Source organism: Pelobates fuscus, chromosome 4 (assembly GCF_036172605.1).
Source record: "Pelobates fuscus isolate aPelFus1 chromosome 4, aPelFus1.pri, whole genome shotgun sequence".
Classification (NCBI taxonomy): domain Eukaryota; kingdom Metazoa; phylum Chordata; class Amphibia; order Anura; family Pelobatidae; genus Pelobates; species Pelobates fuscus.
The window spans coordinates 179,082,352-179,102,547 of record NC_086320.1 but is presented as its reverse complement, the minus strand read 5'-3'; the positions used below and the strand labels follow the sequence as shown (position 1 = coordinate 179,102,547).

At 37.9% G+C, this 20,196-nt stretch overlaps 1 protein-coding gene across 1 annotated transcript in view; it reads left to right on the top strand.

Moving 5' to 3' along the window:
• Positions 1-20,196, top strand: part of CDH20 (cadherin 20) — a 379,311-nt gene that overhangs the window by 312,039 nt on the left and 47,076 nt on the right. Inside the window, exons 4-5 of the mRNA XM_063451824.1 lie at positions 7,518-7,904; positions 16,918-17,212. Of these exons, the coding sequence (XP_063307894.1) occupies positions 7,683-7,904; positions 16,918-17,212 (517 nt within the window). The 5' untranslated portion in view covers positions 7,518-7,682. The remainder of the gene's footprint in view (positions 1-7,517; positions 7,905-16,917; positions 17,213-20,196) is intronic.

The following is a 20,196-nucleotide window of genomic DNA, read 5'->3' as shown; positions in this document are numbered from 1 at the left end:
AAGTAGGAGATGACGAGATACAATATTTGCCATTTAAACTGCAACATATGTGAAGTTAAACAATGATTTATAATATATATATATATATATATATATATATATATATATATATATAAACTGCTGAAATACATATAATAGTGAACAATAATTATTTATTCAGTAACATGCGGAAGCGCTTTGCTAAGAAATTTTATTTTAAAGCAAATGATACAATTTTTAAGACAAACTTTTATATAATGGGGCATGTACTAAGGAAAAGCAAAATAAATTGTATTCTAATAAATAGTTTCTACTGGTTTGCAAACATAATTACAAATTGCAACGGTTGTCCCATTTTGTCTGATCCCATGGTAAAAAATAGACATATACCGACATGGTTATTTACTACAGTCTGTAATGAATGCTGCCGCCAGACTGATTTTCCTCTCTAGTCGGTCCTCTCACACCTCACCCCTCTGTCAGTCCTTACATTGGCTCCCTTTATCCTATAGGAGTCAATCCATAGTGCTAAACCATACCTATAAAGCACTGAATAATTCTAGCCCCTCTTATATCTCTTCACAGATCCATAGGTATGCCCCTTCTCAGTCTCTCCGCTCTGCCCGTGACCTTATCCTGTCCACTGTTCGTACAAGTACGGCCAACTCACGCTTGCAGGACTTCTCACGGGCGACTCTCTTCCTATGGAATAACCTGCCTACCGCCATCAGACTCTCCCCTAGTCGTCAATCGTTTAAGAAGTGCCTTAAAACCCATCTCTTTAGGAAAGCTTATGGCCTCCCATATAATCCTCTACTTCACATACCTGTCTCTTGTTCTCTCCTAAAGGGCAGCCATCTACTCTTTCCTCCAGCTCTGTGTCACTCCCACCTTATTTGATTGCTATTTCCTGTCCTAATGTGTTTTATACCCCACCTCCAATAGACTGTAAGCTCGTTTGAGCAGGGCCCTCTTCAACCTATCGTTCCTGTAAGTTTTCTTGTAGTTGTCCTATTTATAGTTAATTTCCCCCCTTCCCCCACCCCTCCATAATATTGTAAAGTTCTACGCAATCTGTTGGCGCTACATAAATGGCAATTTTAAATAAATAAAAAAGTAAAGTGAAACATTTTGGAAATGCAAAGTGAATTTCAAATGTAATGTTTATTATAAATAATAATAAAGGTCAAAATAATAATAAAAAAAAGGTCAAAATAGCTAAACTGGAAAAATTCTGCCTTTTAATTAGAAATGTACTTTGAATACCAGACAATTCTCACTTTAGTGAATAACCATGTGAGTCTTTCACTAATCTGTGTACAGTCTAGAACTGACCATAGAATTAAAAAATGTAAGTCAAAATAGCTGTTGTGGAAAAAATCTACCATTCAACTATTCTTTAACCCTTTAAGGACCAAGGACGTACAAGGTACGTCCGACAAAAAAAAGTCCCTTAAAGGACCACTATAGACACCCAGACCACTTCAGCTCAATTAAGTGGTCTGGGTGCCAGGTCCCTCTAGTTTAAACCCTGCAGCTGAAAACATAGCAGTTTCAGAGAAACTTCTATGTTTCACTGAGGGTTAATCAAGCCTCTAGTGGCTGTCTCACTGACAGCCACTAGAGGCGCTTCCGCGATTCTCACTGTGAAAATCACAGTGAGAAGACGCTGGAATTCCTCAGGAAAGCACTGAGTAATGCTTTCCTACGAGCGGTTTGAATGTGCGCGCATGTGCATTCGGATCTGACGTCGGCAGGGGGAGGAGAGGTCACCAGCGCTTAGGGAGCCTGGCGCTGGATTAAGGTAAGTGGCTAAAGAGGGGTTTTAACCCCTTCATCCCAGCAGGAGGGGGCCCTGAGGGTGGGGGGTCCTAATGGCCCTATAGTGCCAGGAAAACAAGTTTGTTTTCCTGGCACTATAGTGGTCCTGTAACGACCATGGGCGTATATAGTATGTCCTTGCAGTCCTTCTTACTTACCCGATTACCTCCGTTCCCCCGCCAGCGATTGGTGTCCCCCTAGGCAAATTAGGCCCCCGCGGGCCATGTGATCGCTCTGAAAGAGCGGTCACATGACCGCAATAGGCGTCTGAACTGACAGGTAGCCTCCCTGTATCTGGAAAAAAAATGTTAATAAATAAAATAATAATAATAATATATGTATATATATATGTCTTATATATAACATCATACTTAGTGTATTTTTTTTATTAATGTTTACATATTACACGTAATAACTATATATATATTGTATATTTATATATATATATATATATATATATATATATATATATTATTATTATTATTATTATTATTATTATTATAAAAAATAAATAATAATTGGGCTAATGCATCATCAGTAGAATCTGTTCAACCCTTGGGTCACAGGTTCAAATCCTGACAGGGTTGACTCAGCCCTTCATCATTCTGAGGTAGATTGTAGAGGTAGGTCTAGACATCCCCAGGACATACTTGAAAACCAGAGTAATATGAATGTTCCTGGTTAAATACTTTGTTATTATATATATATATATATATATATATATATATATATATATATATATATACAGTAGGACCTCGGTTAACATAATTTTCGGTTTACAAATGAAAATCCATTGAAAATAATGCCTCGGTTTACAAATTATTTTTGGCAATACAAAGCACGTTTCCCCAGGATGCATTGCACCTGGAAAGTTTATAGCACTGCCCACTGCAATAAATAAAAAAACAAGATATATATATATATATATATATATATATATATATATATATATCCATATACATAATTACATATATAATTTCATGAATATATACTTAATGACATATGACGGAAATACCACTTAATATACCACTTAATGACATATGACGGAAATATTCCGTCAAGATTCCCTTTTATTCCAGAAGTTGTGTCCTTAAGGGGTTAAAATATATAAATATGTATATATATTTAAATTATACGTGCATATATATGTAATATTTTTACATAATTAAGTAATTTTATTGATTGCAATTTGAGGGACATGCCTGGCAACCCAGGCCAAACGTCCAGAGAATTTAATTTGCTAGCCCTATATTTAACCCTGTAACTTTCCATGACACCCTAAAATCTGTACATGGGGGTACTATTTTACTCGGGAGACTTCGCTGAAAACAAATTAGTGTTTAAAAACAGTAAAACATATCACAGCGATGATATTGTCAGTGAAAGTGAAATTTGTTTGCATTTTTTACACACAAACACTTTCACTGTTGATATCATTGTTGGGATACGTTTTACTGTTTTGAAACAATAATATTTGTGTTCAGCGAATTCTCCCGAGTATAACAGTACTCCCATGTACAGGTTTTCTAGTGTTTTTGAAAGTTACAGGGCCAAATAGAAGGCTTGATTTTAATTTTTTTCACATTGAAATTCGCCAGATTGGTTATGTTGCCTTTGAGACCGTACGGTAGCCCAGGAATGAGAATTACCCCCATGATGGCATACCATTTGCAAAAGAAGACAACCCAAGGTATTGCAAACGGGTTATGTTCAGTCTTTTTTTAGTAGCCACTTAGTCATGAACACTGGCCAAAGTTATCGTTCATAATAATTTTTGGCATTTTTAACACACAAACAAATATAAATGCTAACTTTTACCAGTGTTTGTGACTAAGTTGCTACTGAAAAAAGACTGGACATACCCCATATTGAATACCCTGTGTTGTCTACTTTAAAAACATATGTACATGTGTGGTGTGATTCAGAGATTTATGACAGATAACAGTGTTACAATGTCACTATTAATACATTTTAAAAATATATATGTTGTAACAGCAATGTTCTACTTGTACTTATAGCCCTATAACTTTCCAAAAAAAAAGCAAAGAACATGTTAACTTTGGGTATTTCTAAACTCAGGGCAAAATTAAGAAACTATTTAGCATGGGTGTTTTTGAGTAGTAGATGCGCAACAGATTTTGGGGGTCAAAGTTAGAAAAAGTATTTTTTTGTTTTTTCATCTTATTTTATAATTTTTATAGTAAATTATACGATATAAAGTAAATAATGGTATCCTTTAGAAAGACCATTTAATGGCGAGAAAAACAGTATATAATATGTGTGGGTACAGTAAATGAGTAAGAGGAAAATTACAGCTAAACACAACCACTGCAGAAATGTAAAAAGAGCCCTGGTCCTTAACGGTAATAAAATTGGAAAATGGCCTGGTCACTAAGGGGTTACAAGGACACTATAGTCACCAGAACAACTACAGCTTATTGTTTTTTTTCTGGTAAGTAGAATCATTCCATTCAGGCTTTTTGCAGTAAACACTATCGTTTCAGAGAAAATAACTCCACTGGCCACTCCTTAGATGGCTGCTAGAGGTGCTTCCTGGGGCAGTACTGTAAAATGTAACAACAGAAATGTAAAAACAGCCCTGGTCCTTAACAGTAAGAAAATTGAAAAACGGTCTGGTCACTAAGGGGTTAAGCTCAACAGTTTTGGTCTAAAATGTAAAATTCCCTGGTAAATATTAGGAATACAAATCTAGTAGTATTACCCCTCCCCCACCCTAAACCCCCCAGTTTGGCAAAGAAAGGGCTAAAAAAACATCTTTACTCATCTTGTTTCTAGTGCCAAGGCTCTGAATTAATGCTTTCTCTGGTGGGATTTGAAGAAGACAATTGCAGCATGCAAACCTAAGAATATTGATCCAATATTGAACTGGAGGCTATTGCTCATGAGTAATGGGATAAAATATCTCAGGAACACTGCCAGGAACTGGTGTCTGGCTATGCATCTTGTTTGCAGCAGGTCATAATAGCAAAAGGGTGCCCTACTAAGTACCAAAAATGCTTGCCATGGAGGGATTAAATAGGTTTGAGACTGGCGAAGTCATTATAAGACGCATTTTCAGTTGAATTTGGGGAAACCACTTGAAGCACTGAATGTGTTGAGCTATTTTAATTGATTTTGTTTGATTTGTATGATTTAACGAAGGCGATTGCAACACGCAAACCAAGATTATTTCTGAACTGAAGGCCATTGCTCATGAAGCTGGTGTCTGGCTATGCATCTTGTTTGCAGCAGGTCATAACAGTAAAAGGGTGCTCTACTAAGTAGTAGAGATGCCTGCGTACAGGGGTTGTATAATTTGGAGACTTTCTTTTTTCAGTTAAATTTGGGGAAACCACTTGCAGCATTTGTTGTGTTGAACTATTACAATTGTATTTGTTGGATTTGTTCATTGCGAACAGCTGAAAGTCTGCACGTTTTGACAATAAACCTGATTTTCAATGGGGGTTGAATAATTTTGATTACTACTGTAATTAACCTGTGATACCGCAGGGGCATGATCTATACACATAAAAACAAAACAGTTTAATTACGGCTAAAGCTGTTTTGGTGATTATAGTGTCCTTTTAATGAAGATGGCTAAAATGTCACTTAATAAAAATGTCACATTTATTCAATAGAATTAGCTAGCATCATGGAGAAAATTATTTGATTATTAGTAAACAGCATTTTTTCTTTCCAACAGTTTTTTAGTTAATATTTGTTAACATTTTACTTTGCTTGTGTCAGAAGGCTGTATTTATGGAAGAATGAAGCTAATCTAAAGTAGTAACATACCTGTACAGTTTTCAGTCTTGTGTGAGTTTGTGACCCTTCCTTTGTAAATATATTGTAATCATAACAGCCAGATGATTGTATATCATCTATCATTAATATAACATAACATTAGCTGTTTGTAGTTAAATGTCTTATTAAACCGTCATATAGATAAAGTGGCCTACCAAGAGAAATTTAATCATACTAACCTTTAAACCTTTATCAGCAGTTTGGCCAACCAGGTGTAACCCAGTGTCCTGAACCATCTTGTTGGCAAATGATCTCCTAGTGTCCTGGTCTAAAAGTTATAGCTATCCAGTCAGCGATAATAATGTATTTCTTATGTGGATTTTTATCAAGGTAAACCAGCTTTATCAAGGTAAACCCGTCAGTGATACATAAAATTGTCCCTCCCCCAGTGCACCTTCATGATGTGGAGCAATAGTAGTTTGAAATGTCACCTCACCAATTTGTTTGCTTAAGTAGGTACACCACTTCCATATTATACTATTTTACACTCAGCTCTAATTGTGATCTCAATATACTGAGCCCTTCTTTTGAAATGGTTTTAATTGACACATTGCAAAGGTTTCATTAACAAAATAAGTTTATAGTTTATAAAGTATATTTTCATGAAGAATTATATATATGGCCATGTTCTAAACATTTTCACTTAGGAAGCCCCACTCATCACTTATAACCGTATTTAATGTATATTTGTACATTGTATAGATTTATACGTGGGTGCATATTGTATGTGTTTCCTAATATTTATTTTCTAATTTGACAGCTGTATAATAAAAATATATGAATAGAAAAATAAATTAGACTTTTTTTTATATGTTCCTTAGAGAAGTGCAGCTGTTCAGTAGCTCTAAATGAATTTCAGCAGAATACAAAACCTTGTAAAATATATTATTATTCAGTTTCCAGAGCATAAAAAAAGATCGATGTAATTGTTGGTATGGGCCAGATGGAAAGAAGGACAGAGTAGGAGAAAGGAGGATGAAGAACGTCTAAGAAAGACACGTTAAGGTTTTTAAAGTGAGCAGCCCAAACACTAGTACCATAAAAGATATTCAGAATGTTTTGACAGAGTTACTTGAGCGCAATGCCACCTCATTATGGGCCCACAAAACTGTGAAAGAAAAATCTGCTACATTCAATGGAATAAAGTGAGGTCACCAGCTAATCTGACTTCATGACAACAAAGGACTCTTGACTGATGAGAACGCTTCCTCCACTGGAGGTCGGCATTCCAGCACCTAAACCATTCTTTCAGTGTTAAGAAAGAAAATCTGTTCTTCAGGCGAGCACACATATCACACAATGGCCTGGGACCATAAACCCCTCCTAAGTCCTCTTGTGAATAACATAATGATTAACTGACCATTCAAACCCGTGATATGTCGCATTAGCAAACGCGATATGCTCCTCAGTAGAATTTCAAACAAGTGTAACATCTGAATTCCACGGCAAGCATAAAATAGTAATTAAGGTCAGCAAAGATACAGAATTACCTTAAAATGGAATTGTATGGCAACAAAATATATTTAGAAATAGCAGCTGTCCTTGGAAATTGCTTGGTAGGTATTATATTTTCTGGAAGTGTATGCTGATATTCAGCAGTTTCAAAGGGCTTCTAAGATCATAAATACTGTATTTCAGAGAGCATGCTGTTAACTCTGGTAAATCAATAATACAGTGGAACCCTGTTGCAATCAAAGTTACCAAAGCGAAGAAATCCTCCCTACTAACTACAACCCCCAGTGTGCCTGCATCCAAAGGTACTTTGTTGTATATAGGAAGATAACAGGCCTCTTTGTTCCTAAATATACTGCTCATATTTTATTATCATGCTACCTTTCTAAAGGACTTCACGTTTTGTATCATTATTTTCACTAAACCTGTACTTTTTTGTTTGTTTTATTCTGTATTTTCAGCTTCCTACATATCTATCATCGTTCTCAACTACCATCAAAGCCAGTAGCCAAGATCAAACATCTTTCACAAGTCGTCTATTTATTTTATACTGACTAATAAAGAAGTTTCAAAACAGCAAAGGGAAAAAAAAAGGAAAAAAACAATTAATAAGAATCTTCAACAGAATGAGAAACAGGGAGAGAGGCCTGCGGTTCTGTGTGTACTGGGTGTTGCTATTGGAATTGACAAATGCAGCTTGTGGATTTTCAAGTCCACTTATCACAGATTTGGACGGTAACTCAGAGAACAAACAGTTGCTACATCGTCGACTCAAAAGAAGCTGGGTATGGAACCAATTCTTTGTTTTGGAAGAGTACACAGGAACAGACCCTCTTTATGTTGGCAAGGTAAGATACTCAAAATAGCATAAAAGTGAACGAAGTGAAATATGCAAGCTGCGGGAAACATTCTGTTTAGCATGTGCATTTATAGTCAATAAATCTAGCAGTAATACTGTGCACATCTAATTCACCATATCTAAATAGGTCTTAAAACCTGTGTCATCTAGAGATATAACATATGATTGGATTTGTTTATCTGTTCAGTGAAATAAATCAAAGAACACTGTGTGTATGTATGCAGCTCCAAGTGGCTACAGGATTTTATCAAATAAGCATAATCTTTCTAATATCCTAACGATATAAACCACTTTCGGCTCATTTGATGTATTCCTTTTATATAATTATTAATAGTTAGTAGCTGTGCCCATTAACACCTCAAATATGAAATTCACTACCAATCTCACTTTAGACAGTTCTCCTTCTGTTTTGTTCATTACATTTTGATTAATTTGCATTCTTTCTATTCTTTAAACTGCACTGTAAAACATTTCGAATAAGTGCAGAAATGCTATACTTGGAGGTGTCCCTATATGATGTGCTCTAATTTAGTCATTGTCTATGTCTATTTCAGACGATAACTATGATAACGATTGGGTATAAATTACATTATTCACATAATTTGCATGTAAAGGTAATTTTTGAAGGTGTTTGCCAAAGCAATGCTAAGTTCTATTCAAATGTAGAGATGGGAATATCACCCATGATAAATTAAGATAAGGCAGGAGTGGAATCCTGTGAACTCTGTATTACCTGGATAAACAATCATTACTCTCAGATAATGTCCAATTAATAAAGGCTCTTTCGGCTTCTCATCTGAACATTGCAATGTGACTTGTACTTTATGGTGTCCAACTTATTTGGATTTAAGTTCCAAAGTGTTGCTAGAGGATGCAGTTACTTGAAAAGCCCAATTATCAGTCACTTACAGTAGTTATTGTCGTTTGTACCAGTGTAAACGGATTTGAACACTATGAGGGAGACATATCAAAGTGTTGTGTTCTAAAAAAGTAGTCTAAAGTACAAAAAGTAGGGCAATCACTATGGAAACCAGTGGAACCAGCAGGCACATTCATTGATGTCACCTCCCCATTCGCCTCCCCGTTTGTTTTTTACAGCACTTTTTAGGACCTGACGCTTTGATAAATTCTCCCCTGTGCCTCAAAACAAATCTTTTTTTTTTTTTTTTTTTTTTTAACCGTTAAGAGATAAACATTGACTGCTGCAGCAAATAAATGCCTAGATTGTCAGGGCACTAAAATGATTTGCTTTATTATTTAACATATGGTATTCACCAGGAAAAATAAAATGATTTGGTAAACCTTCCTAGTATGCGAATGAAAAACAAAATTAAGAGGGTGTTAGTTTTCTTTGTGTGTTATTTACATATGGATACACTGCTTACAACAGTCTATTATTTAACCACATTGTTCATTATTTAATTCCAATCTACTACACAGAAAAAGAATGTGGAATGAATGGTAAAAACATGAACACAGGCATTATTTACCAATGCAGCCAGCATTATTGCACCTGCTGGTGCATCCCAGTGGTTGGAGAAGCACAATGGCCTAGTCCATTTTTTGTTCTAGCCAAATTTAATATGAAAGCAAGCTGTGCAGAAGGGCACATTAAGCATGTTGAGTGAGCACTTACTAGTGCGTGCAGTTGCTTTGGCTAAATGAAAAAGTAAAACTGTTCACAGTATTAATTTTTCAGTATAACTTGCTGTGAGGCATCATACAAAGCTTCCAGGATTGTAGAACTGAGCATCAAATCAAAACTGTTGCCGTGTACAATTTAATATTTTAAAACTGTTTATTGTGTTTTATTTTCTAACTCTGCGTCTATTGTTTTAAGTTGTTTTTTTAAATGTTTATTTTTTTACATCTTAGATTTCTGTGAAAGGTTCACTGCAAAATTGCATTTTTTAACGATAACAATAAGCATGGTAATGAGAAAAACACTATATTGAAAAAATAAAGTATCGTTCCATAGATCATTAAATGTGTAAAATCCGTAAACGTTTTCTACAGAACAGATACTACATATGAATGAAACATGCACCTATAGCCCCATCCTTATCAGCATAGAGCCATTGATCTGAATACATTCTCACTACCTGCAATAATAAAAAACCTGTCTCATGATAACCAACACGCAAATCAATGTTCACAACAAGCCATACTGAAGAGTTTTCTTATTGCATCTCCTTTCTAACACTTCAACAGACTGACAAAAGCTAATTATAGCCGTTTAGAATTTTAAGTGAATATTTATCTCCTTCATGACTGGTGGTTAAGCAACGCAATATCATGCCAGTCCTGACAAATCACTGTCACATGTAAACCAAAACATTAATGGCTTTTGGCAAGTCCTCATCACAATCCTTCATTCTAAGACCTCTGTCTATTTTAGAAAGTAAAGATATGCATCCATTACCAAATATTTAATTTAACTGTTGCTGTTAAGCTATGGTATGAAACATTTGCCAAAATCAAGGAAGCAGAGTTTTTGTAAGCAATGCACATTTTATAGACTTGAGCACAGCAAGATTTTTCGTTTTTCCAAATACAAATTTCTGAACTGAAAGTGTTCTTTCAGTACCTTAGACGTTTGCCAATGTGCCAACTCAATTCCAAAATTGCTAGCCAGCAGCACATTAAATAGTTAAAAAAAATAAAAAAATAATGATAATCCAAGGGCAGGTGGGTGCTCTAAATAAATGAAGACCAGGGTGAATAGGGAAGGGGAAAAGGGGAAGTGATCATGCGATTGTCCAGGCCACCCAAGTTATGGTACTTGCCCACCCCTCTTGGTTAGGGGACCCAAGCCCCCCCGTCCCAAATTAATAAAAAAAATACTTACCCCCTCACCCTAATAATAGTGAGAGGAGCCCAATACATTAAAAAATATATATACAATCAAAATAAAAAAAAGCCAATATAAAATGAAATTGTCTGTATGACACCAAATATTAAAAGTCCAAAGATAACAATTTGTAGCTGCCAGACATAAAAGGTTATTCCGCAAACCTACTTTTGGACGGCTAACTTCTGCTGTCCAGATATTGTGGACTGCATCACCCATAATGCTCTTACAGCCATAATGGTGGCAAAAAATCAAGAGAGATGTAGTCCACAACATCTGGAGTGCCGAATATTGCTGATCCCTGCCTTAAGGCTTTTTCCATGCTATGCAATTTCAGTACTGAGGGGGTTTCCCTACTTTGGAGGATCATTTTGCATGAAGCCCTCAATTGGTGACGATGGATACATTTTTTATGTGTTGCGATTTTTCTTTTTTCACTGCATTTGTTTGTGGTTTATTAAGTCCACCTCATTATTATTAGGGTGAGGGATGTCGGTAGATTTTTTTTAATTTTTTTTTAATCTTTGGGGGTAACTAGGGACTTGGGATCAATTGGCAATAATTAGGGGGCTGAACAATGGCATGCCCATTTTTCCTTATCACATTTGATACCCCCTACCCAAAAGCCATGGGTGGAAGTGAAGAAATCTCCCACCCACCACCCGGGAGACACTAACCCCCCTGTTAAGTTTAACATAGTGGGAACACATCACTGTTTAGATAGAGCTCTACTACAGGCCTACTGATTGATATTGTGCCCATTAACTTTATATGACAGCCCCATTGTAGTGGCAAAGGGGTTGGCAGTGATCTGTCAACCCCTGTTCTTTAAATTAAAGCCCCCACCCAATGCCCAAAGGTGTGGACATGGTGGGGTGTATGTTACTAGTAACTGAGCAGCAATAGCCACTTTCTGTTTGCATCCATGCACCTATTCTTGGCATGTGAGTGGAGGAATTCGGGAGTTATAAGATCTCCCTTGTACTAATAGTAAGCAAATAATGTAACCCTGTTTCCCGAAACAACCATCCATTTGACACTACAGTTGTTTCTAGACCAATTCATGTGATGACTCGAATTTCGTTTTTTAGGCTCAATCGCGATTTTGTTCTGAAACTGATTTTACAAGTGTAATATTTTGTGAACCAGAGCATGCTGTGGTTTATATAACCTTTTACATTTAAACCTCTCTTGAAAGAAAACTCCCCAAAACAAATAGAGATAATGGAGATATATTCATTACTTTTTTTAGAGATATGCTTTCCCATTTGAGGTGCTGATAATGGCTATACCTTTTGTATTTTGGAAAAATATGTGAGTAATTATACTGATTCCAAACAAAGTCTGAAATGTGGTTCTAATCTCTCACTGCTTGTATTTCTGCACGGATGTATTAAATACAGCAGATGTATACCTGTCTAAGAGTCCCATGACTGCTCTCCTATCATGTCATATTGTGTACTGGCCAGGGATCGTAGCTAGGCAACTAAGTCATGTAAGTGATTGGTTCATATTTTATATACATTATTTATATTGATCTTTTGATCATTTTATAGGACAACTCACTTCTGTCTTATTCAAGAATATGAGCTCAATGTAGCAAATATAGTAAATATTAAGATGTTTTCCTTAACGTTGGCAGCTAAGCATACACTTCATGGTCATGCAGTGAGTTGTACTAAAAACCTCGGCTAGAAGTGTGTATTTTGGTTTGGCATAGAGGAAAAGTTTTTCTTTCTACTTTAGTTTTCTTGTTCAATTAATTTTGAATTTTACTACATGACAGGAGGCTTTGTATTTTGCATAATCTCTTTTTACTAGCTCCACACAGCAGCAAAGAAACACATAAAAAAATAACCAATCACAAGAGAGCAGGATGTACATAAGGCATAGTGACCTCATCATTCCCTCTTTCATTGCTGCTCCATCAAGCAGACAGATCAGAGTCTTCTCCATTATTGTATTTCTATTGCCTTTTTGGGATTGTTTTGGGGATTGTATTTCCATTGGCTTTGCTATTTGTTTCTGAGGGGTTTGTCTATATTGTTTTGACAATTTACCTTAATCTGGGTGCTTGGCCCCCTCCCTTCTTTTCTTTGCCTTCTCTGTAGATATTAAGCTAATATCCATGTTTGTAAAGTTCCTCTCAGTCTGTGTAAATATTTTACTTTATGGATTTAAATGTGATGTCCTACATCCATGCTAACTCTTAATATTTTACTTTAGGGGTCTTTTACTTCTTTGGGCCTTTCTGGGGCTTCAACCCTACCCCTCCACGGGATCAGGCGACCCCGGGTCAATGTTACCCTTCGCACCGTTTTTTTTAGTAATCCCGGCTCGCAAGATTGAGGGCAGCCATCTTGCTTCACCCGTACACTGCGGCGGCTATCTTTAATCTTGCGTCTCGCGAGATTGAGGGTGGCCATCTTGCTGCACCCGCGCGTCACGATTTATGTGCTCTGGAGTAGCTGCCTGCTTACACCTAGCTGCACTCACTGCAATTGTGGGAGAACTGATGGATGCTCTCTCTCAGGGCTGTGGCCAGCACTTAAGGGTTCATACCCTGTGCTTCTAGGGTGATGCCCTACTATATGTGTGCTGAGTGGAGGTATGCTGTTGCAACCTCTATTTACTTAGTGAGCCCCAGTCTATTTTATTTGGCCACTGTTCATAGTACAACCCTGCAGGGGTTCTGGGAACACTACCTACTATGGTAGGCTGATCTGTTTGCCCTGCATCCTGAGACTGCCTACTGATTTGTGCCTTCTACAGGGGTATCCCATATCACGATAAAACTACCTGCCTATTTCTTACCTGGACTCCCGGACAGAGTGGCACAGACAACTGCGTTAGACCAGCGTATGATGTCATTCATGGCTCTAGGCGACCGCGACTCCACAAGGGAGACTAACTGCTGGACTCTTTCATGGGTAAAATACCAGAAAATGCCAACACAGTCCAGGAATGGGCTCCCGATATTCGCGAATGGACTCCCCCAGTCCCCCCAGAAACCCCACTGTTTGCCTCTTCTATGGGAAGCGCATAGCAGCACTCCTCTGTATTGACGGATGGTTAGGAGACCTGGGCGCCAAATCATTGGGACCCCAGCCACCAGGCACACTTTTCCCAAGGCAACTTATAGCACCATTTATGGTCCCGCTGCCCTCATCAAGACCCACACCTCCCGGAAGAAGGTGTTATGTGGTAACCCCCATAAGGGGTGTTCTTTGGGCCTGGCTGACAGCGTGACTTCGCAACCACTTCAGGACATCTGACCACGTACCCCACTATCGCTAACTCTATTACCCGGGATGAGCGACAGTCAACCTCTGGTGCTCCAGACGATCGGACAGAAAACACAGAACGCTCAGATGCGCTAGATACCGTTTTCCTCAGGTTAACGCCTAAGGTACTATCGACTGTACTTTCTACTCCGCCCAAAGGAGTTTCCATTTTATGTAGGTGGAAGGCATTCAAACCTAATAAGGAACCTTTTGCATGGACAACTGACCTGACAAAACTGAATATGAAGACACGCCATGGTGATCCTTTTCCATCCCCCTTGACGACGTTATCTAAGTCCCCTGTGACACGATCAACCTCGGCTCTTCACCTGGCCCCTCAACTCGGATCCTTGGTTGGCTTAATGAAACTACCGAAACCAGTGATCAATAACGTATGGGGAAGACGTAGCGTTATCTTACTGGACAATCTCCAGCGGGCGATTCATAGAACTCAAGACTGAGTCAACACTGGAGATTCTCTGTGGTCTGGCTGGAATCGTCGTGTTTCGTGCTGGATGATCCGCTTCTTAGGATCCGTAAGCGACTCCACTCCTTGCACGCGGAAGTTCTTCCCTTCATAGGTCTCCTCTATCCTCAAGTAATTTTCACACGGTCCTTCACTGCAATATCGTGACCCTACCTATGTACACTCAAAAGGATCGTGGGATACTGCCCTCCTCCATCCAGGCCATCTTCCCAGACTCGCTACGTTACCAGGACAGGCAGTGAGGCCTGGTCAGTTCCACTGAGGCAGACCCCTACCATCAACCGAGCTTTGTTTGGATGTTGGATGCCAGCTTGAGGGGCAAGAGGCTGCGAGAACAACCTGCAAGACCACACCCATGAAAACAGGTTCACAACGCAGAATTTCTCCCTTCACGTTGCAGACCTAGAATTCTTCGTGCACTACTTCACTATCCACAGCCTGGTAAAGGAGTACTCCATCCATTGCATCCTGCTACGGATGGACAGAGCGTCGACAGGCATATATACCAATCACCTGGACGGAACTAACTCCCATCTTCTATCAGAAATCATGAAAGGCATCTTCAATTCCTACCTTCCTCGCAGAACCCCGAGGTCGGCCGATCTCCCGGGGGAGACACATATCAGAGAGACCGCCAGAATGCGGTGTTCTTCAATCGGCACATTGCAGGGGGGTGCACAATGGTGATTGCACTCCGGCCACCTGGGCATGTATGCTTTTCCCTCCATTGCGATGATCGCAAAACTTCTCCATCATCTTGTTGTCCAGCGAATAACACCTCCTTGGTTGTCCCGCTGTGACGGAGTCAACCATGTTTCCTGGACCTTACGGGACTGACTGGATATCCTTCTCCTATACTCATGTCCTACTATTCTCATGGATCTGAAGGAAACCTGCATCTTCTATTCCTGGAGGGTTGGCTGACCCTGGTGGCTGGGACTCTTTCTGGGATTCTTGGCAGATCGGCGGACTATTGGAACTGTACCTTGATCCATTATGTGGTGGTTTGGATGGCTCAATGGCCCATGTCCCGGTCTGGGGACGCCCGATGGACAAGCATTCTAAAGCTTACGTACCAGCTACCCAGTGACATCCACCTCCGGCTGATGGTATGTGGAGGTTGTTCTCATTTTTTTTCTACTGGACTGGGGCATCTACTGATGGACTTTTATGCTTGGACTGGTGGCTTTCCGTCAGGTAACAGATGTTTGGGCATTGACGGGGAGGTTTCTCCTGTAGACCCGACATGCTAGGTATCCTGTCGCACTTTCGTATTCTTCATTAATTTTCTATTCCTTTCTCAGCTTTAAAAATGCAAAATATGAAGCATCCTGTCATGTGGTAAAATTGCAGATTAGCTTAAGTGTACTAATAATCTAATTTTAGTGATGACAGGAGGCAAGTATTTTTTCCTCCCTGCTTTGCTAACCCACCCTTTCCGTTCATTTTCTTTGTATGTATCATGGGTCTAAGGTAGGTTTGGCTCTCAATGTTTTGTGCTTACATTGATGATTGTATTTCCATTATTCTGGAATTTTCATTGGAGTTTTACATAATAGTTATTCAGTTATTAGATTGTAATTTACAATGTTCTTCTATGGGATGATGTATACTGTACGCTACTTGGATTTACATGTTCATGACTATGTGTCTTAACTTGTCACACATTTTCCTTTCAGTATGATTCGATACATTTTGATCCTTCAGATTTGATTCATCCCTGAACACTTTTCGTTGTTTGTATGGAATTCACGGGGAACTTTGCTCCTTCGGATGTTGGACTTAGGAGTTATTGTTATTGCTTGTTATATGTTTACTTCTGCTTGATGTTGCTTTTTGAAAGAGGAAGTGATGAGGTCACTATGCTGTATGTACATCCTATTCTCTTGTGATTGTTTTTTTCTATGTGTTTCTTTGCTGCTGTGTGGAGCTAATAAAGAGAGATTATGCAAAATAATTATGCCTCCTGTTATTACTAAAATTACGATTATTAGTACACTAAAGCTAACATAATCTTCAATTCCATAGCCAATACAATCTACAAAGAGTAATAGGAGTTTAAGTGCCAGGATAACATATGTGTTTTAAGTAATTTAATTCCCTATGTACAATTTCCAATAATGCCATACATTATGCAATAGAAACTAAAAAGTAGAGATGTACAATAACCACTTAATTGTTTAGTACAACATTTTGATCTATTTTGCACAGTACATAAAGATGGGAAAATACTACCAATTGTGTATATATAATACATGTATATTAAGAGAAATATTATCTTTAATATTAGTCCAATAACAGTTTGAAGGTTGTAGGAAATGTTTCTAATTAACTTTCTTTTGTTAATAATAATACATGTAACCGTTATCACTTTTTATAGCTCCATTCAGACATGGATAAAGGAGATGGTTCAATCAAGTACATCCTTTCTGGTGATGGAGCAGGGACCATGTTTACAATTGATGGTACTACAGGTGATATCCATGCAATCCAAAGACTGGACCGAGAAGAGAGGTCTCAATACACCCTTAGAGCACAAGCTCTGGACAGAAGGACTAGCAGGCCAATGGAACCAGAATCTGAGTTCATCATAAAAATCCAAGATATAAATGACAATGAACCCAAGTTCCTTGATGGTCCTTATACAGCTTCAGTTCCAGAAATGTCACCAGTTGGTAAGATGGCCAACACCTCCCAAACACAATGTGAAGGATAAGTGTATGTTACATAGAGCAATGACATTAGCCATTTATGACTACAGTTTAGTATCTTTAATTTTTGTTCCTAGGTTTGGGTGGCATAGTTACTTAAAGGGACACTATAGTCAAAAACCTTAACGTAATGAAGCAGTTTTGTGTATAGATCATGCCCCTGAAGTCTCACTGCCATTTAGGAGTTAAATCACTTATGTTTCTGTTTACCCTGGCTGTGACTGACATAGTCTGCATAACAAATATGTACATCAGACATTAACTTGCTTAAGAAGTTTTTTATCTCCTTCTCTGTAAATTGAACTTTAATTACACACAGGAGACTCATGCAGGGTCTAGCAAGCTATTGACAGAGCAGAATATATGCAATTCTAAATTAAACATTATCTCACTTTACAGGAAGTGTTTAGGGAGGCTGTGTAAGTCACATGCAGGGAGGGTTGACTAGGGCTGTGTAAAATTCTAAGTGGCATAAAATTGATCAGTAAGACTGCTTCATTAAGCTAAAGTTGTTTTGGTGACTATAGTATCCCTTTAATAAAACTAAAGTCTTTTATAGCTTTTATGTTCTATTAACCCCTTAACCCCTTAAGGACACATGACATGTATGACATGTCATGATTCCCTTTTACTCCAGAAGTTTGATCCTTAAGGGGTTAAGGACACATGACGGAAATATTCCGTCATGATTCCCTTTTATTCCAGAAGTTGTGTCCTTTAAGGGGTTAATATTGTGTCTTCTGAGACTCAACTACAGGGTTCACAGAACCTTTGAACTCTTTGGAATCCAGGGCCCGGTTGTGGCCCCTTCATATTCTATTGCCAGGGAGCAGAAACGTGTGCTCTACAGCTTTGTGCCCTGCTTTTTAATAGTAGAGAATGTACACAGGACATGACATCATACATACATCTGCTTGTATTTATTATAAGTCTTGCTATGAAGAATAAAATGCAGCCACTCATTATTATAAAATGTATTAAAAACAATCATAAGAACAGATTCACCAAGCAATTAAGTTTAGACTCAGCAGTAAGACTAGTTCATCCAGGTTAGGGCAATATAAGAGAAAATTAATTACACAAATATAGCTTCTCCAATGTTTTATTAGGTGATATTTATACAACTCGATAGAAGACATAAACATATTATTTAGGGTCTGCTCATTTGAAAAAGCCTATTCATCTTCTCTACGTAGACACAAATTGAGCAGTACCTTACACTTCATTTATACAATACCATGCTGTTTAAGCATTGAATAACAATTCCACATTAGGGATGTTTGCCAATAAAAGGGAAGTGTTAAACAATATCTTCTTACAATGTCTGTCATAATTTGTGTCCTCCATCTTCCTTTATTTATTGCTGGAGATGCTGCTGAGAGGTTGAGCTACTAATCCTTTTAAGATGTTTTGTGGGTTCAAATATGCCCTATTTGCTGATTATATACCCATCAGTCATTCTCAGTATATTCCAATTAATTTATGCTGTCACCCATAGCCTTTGCATTGGGCTGTCAGCATCTGTATCCCCCAAAAGACAAGCCTGTATATTGCACATGTCTTCTTTGTTTGTCAATGGGTAAAATAATTGGGGGAGAAGTCGGACAACAAGTTGCATGGCATTTCATTGGGTCAGGGTTTGAGTGCATGGAGAAAAGTGGGCATCATCAAATTCCAGGGTTAAAGTCAAGTAACCCACCATTTTGAAACTTCATCAGCCACCACTGTTTACAAGGTTTCCATAGTCACAATTAAGTGCCTCTCTCAATTAGCATTTCACTTCTCTCATTCTGCTTCAGTACATTTATATCTTCCTACCATCTCTCCAATAATTTTACTAATCATGTTCCCTATATCACTTCTCTCATTCACCTTTCCTGCAAATACTTCTTACATCCCATGTTTAGGGTTCCTTTTCTCCTAGATACCCAGGGGCTCATCTCCCTTAGGCTTTTCTAGTTTGTGGGTATTTTTGAGATGTCCCATGCCATACAACAGAGTATATTCAATAGTTTGATGCAGTCAGTTTTTATCGGTGTTTCAGAGCTCAAGGAGCAGTTGGCCTGGACTCAGTTTTATCAATGGTCGATTTCGGATTCCCTTGGTTAGATTGACCAATAACGTTCTATTCCTGAGATTCCTAATGACATTTACAAAGCACAAAAACTAGTTGATGACTTTTAACCACTTTGAGAAATAATCACATGTTCACTGACATTTTGCATGTTTAAAATGACGATTTTTTTCAACATATGTTTGTTTCTATCTATGTTTTTATAATGAATTAGTCTATTGATGCCCTACCTTTGTTGGCTGTATGGTCTTGAACACAGTAATAGATTATCCTGTTGAATGAATCAGGTTTAATGAAATAGAAACACTCAATGTGTATAACAATCTTATTTTATATGCTCATATTGTTTGGTTAAAATATATTTTAGCTTTCTGTAACTGATACAAGGCATTGCTCATTTAGAACTTATTGTGCAACACATTGTTCTCCCCATGCTTGAATAGTTCACTAAATGAAGCAGAGGATAAAAGCTCAATATATTTTTACTTACCGGGAAATGGCCCAAAAAACATTCTTGCAGAAGAGCCTTATACACTGCTGTTCCGCCTCTGCCTACATTTCCATGCTCTGAGCATAAAGCTCCAAGAACATCACAAAAATGCAATATACTGCAGTCAGCAACCTTCCATTTAGCAAGCGATAAAAGAAAATGTATATTGATAGCACAATCATACATAGAATGGTCTGCCAAATGTTGGAGTAAAATTTTAGTAATTCTCAACAGAGCGAACAGGTGGCATAAACAGCCATCATTCCATTTATGAATGGTAAATTCAATACGTAAGAAGACAGAGGATCATTAATAGCTGTGTGAGCTAATCTCTAAAAACGGTTTCTTATTATATTGTTAGGATACATTAATAGAACGGATGCT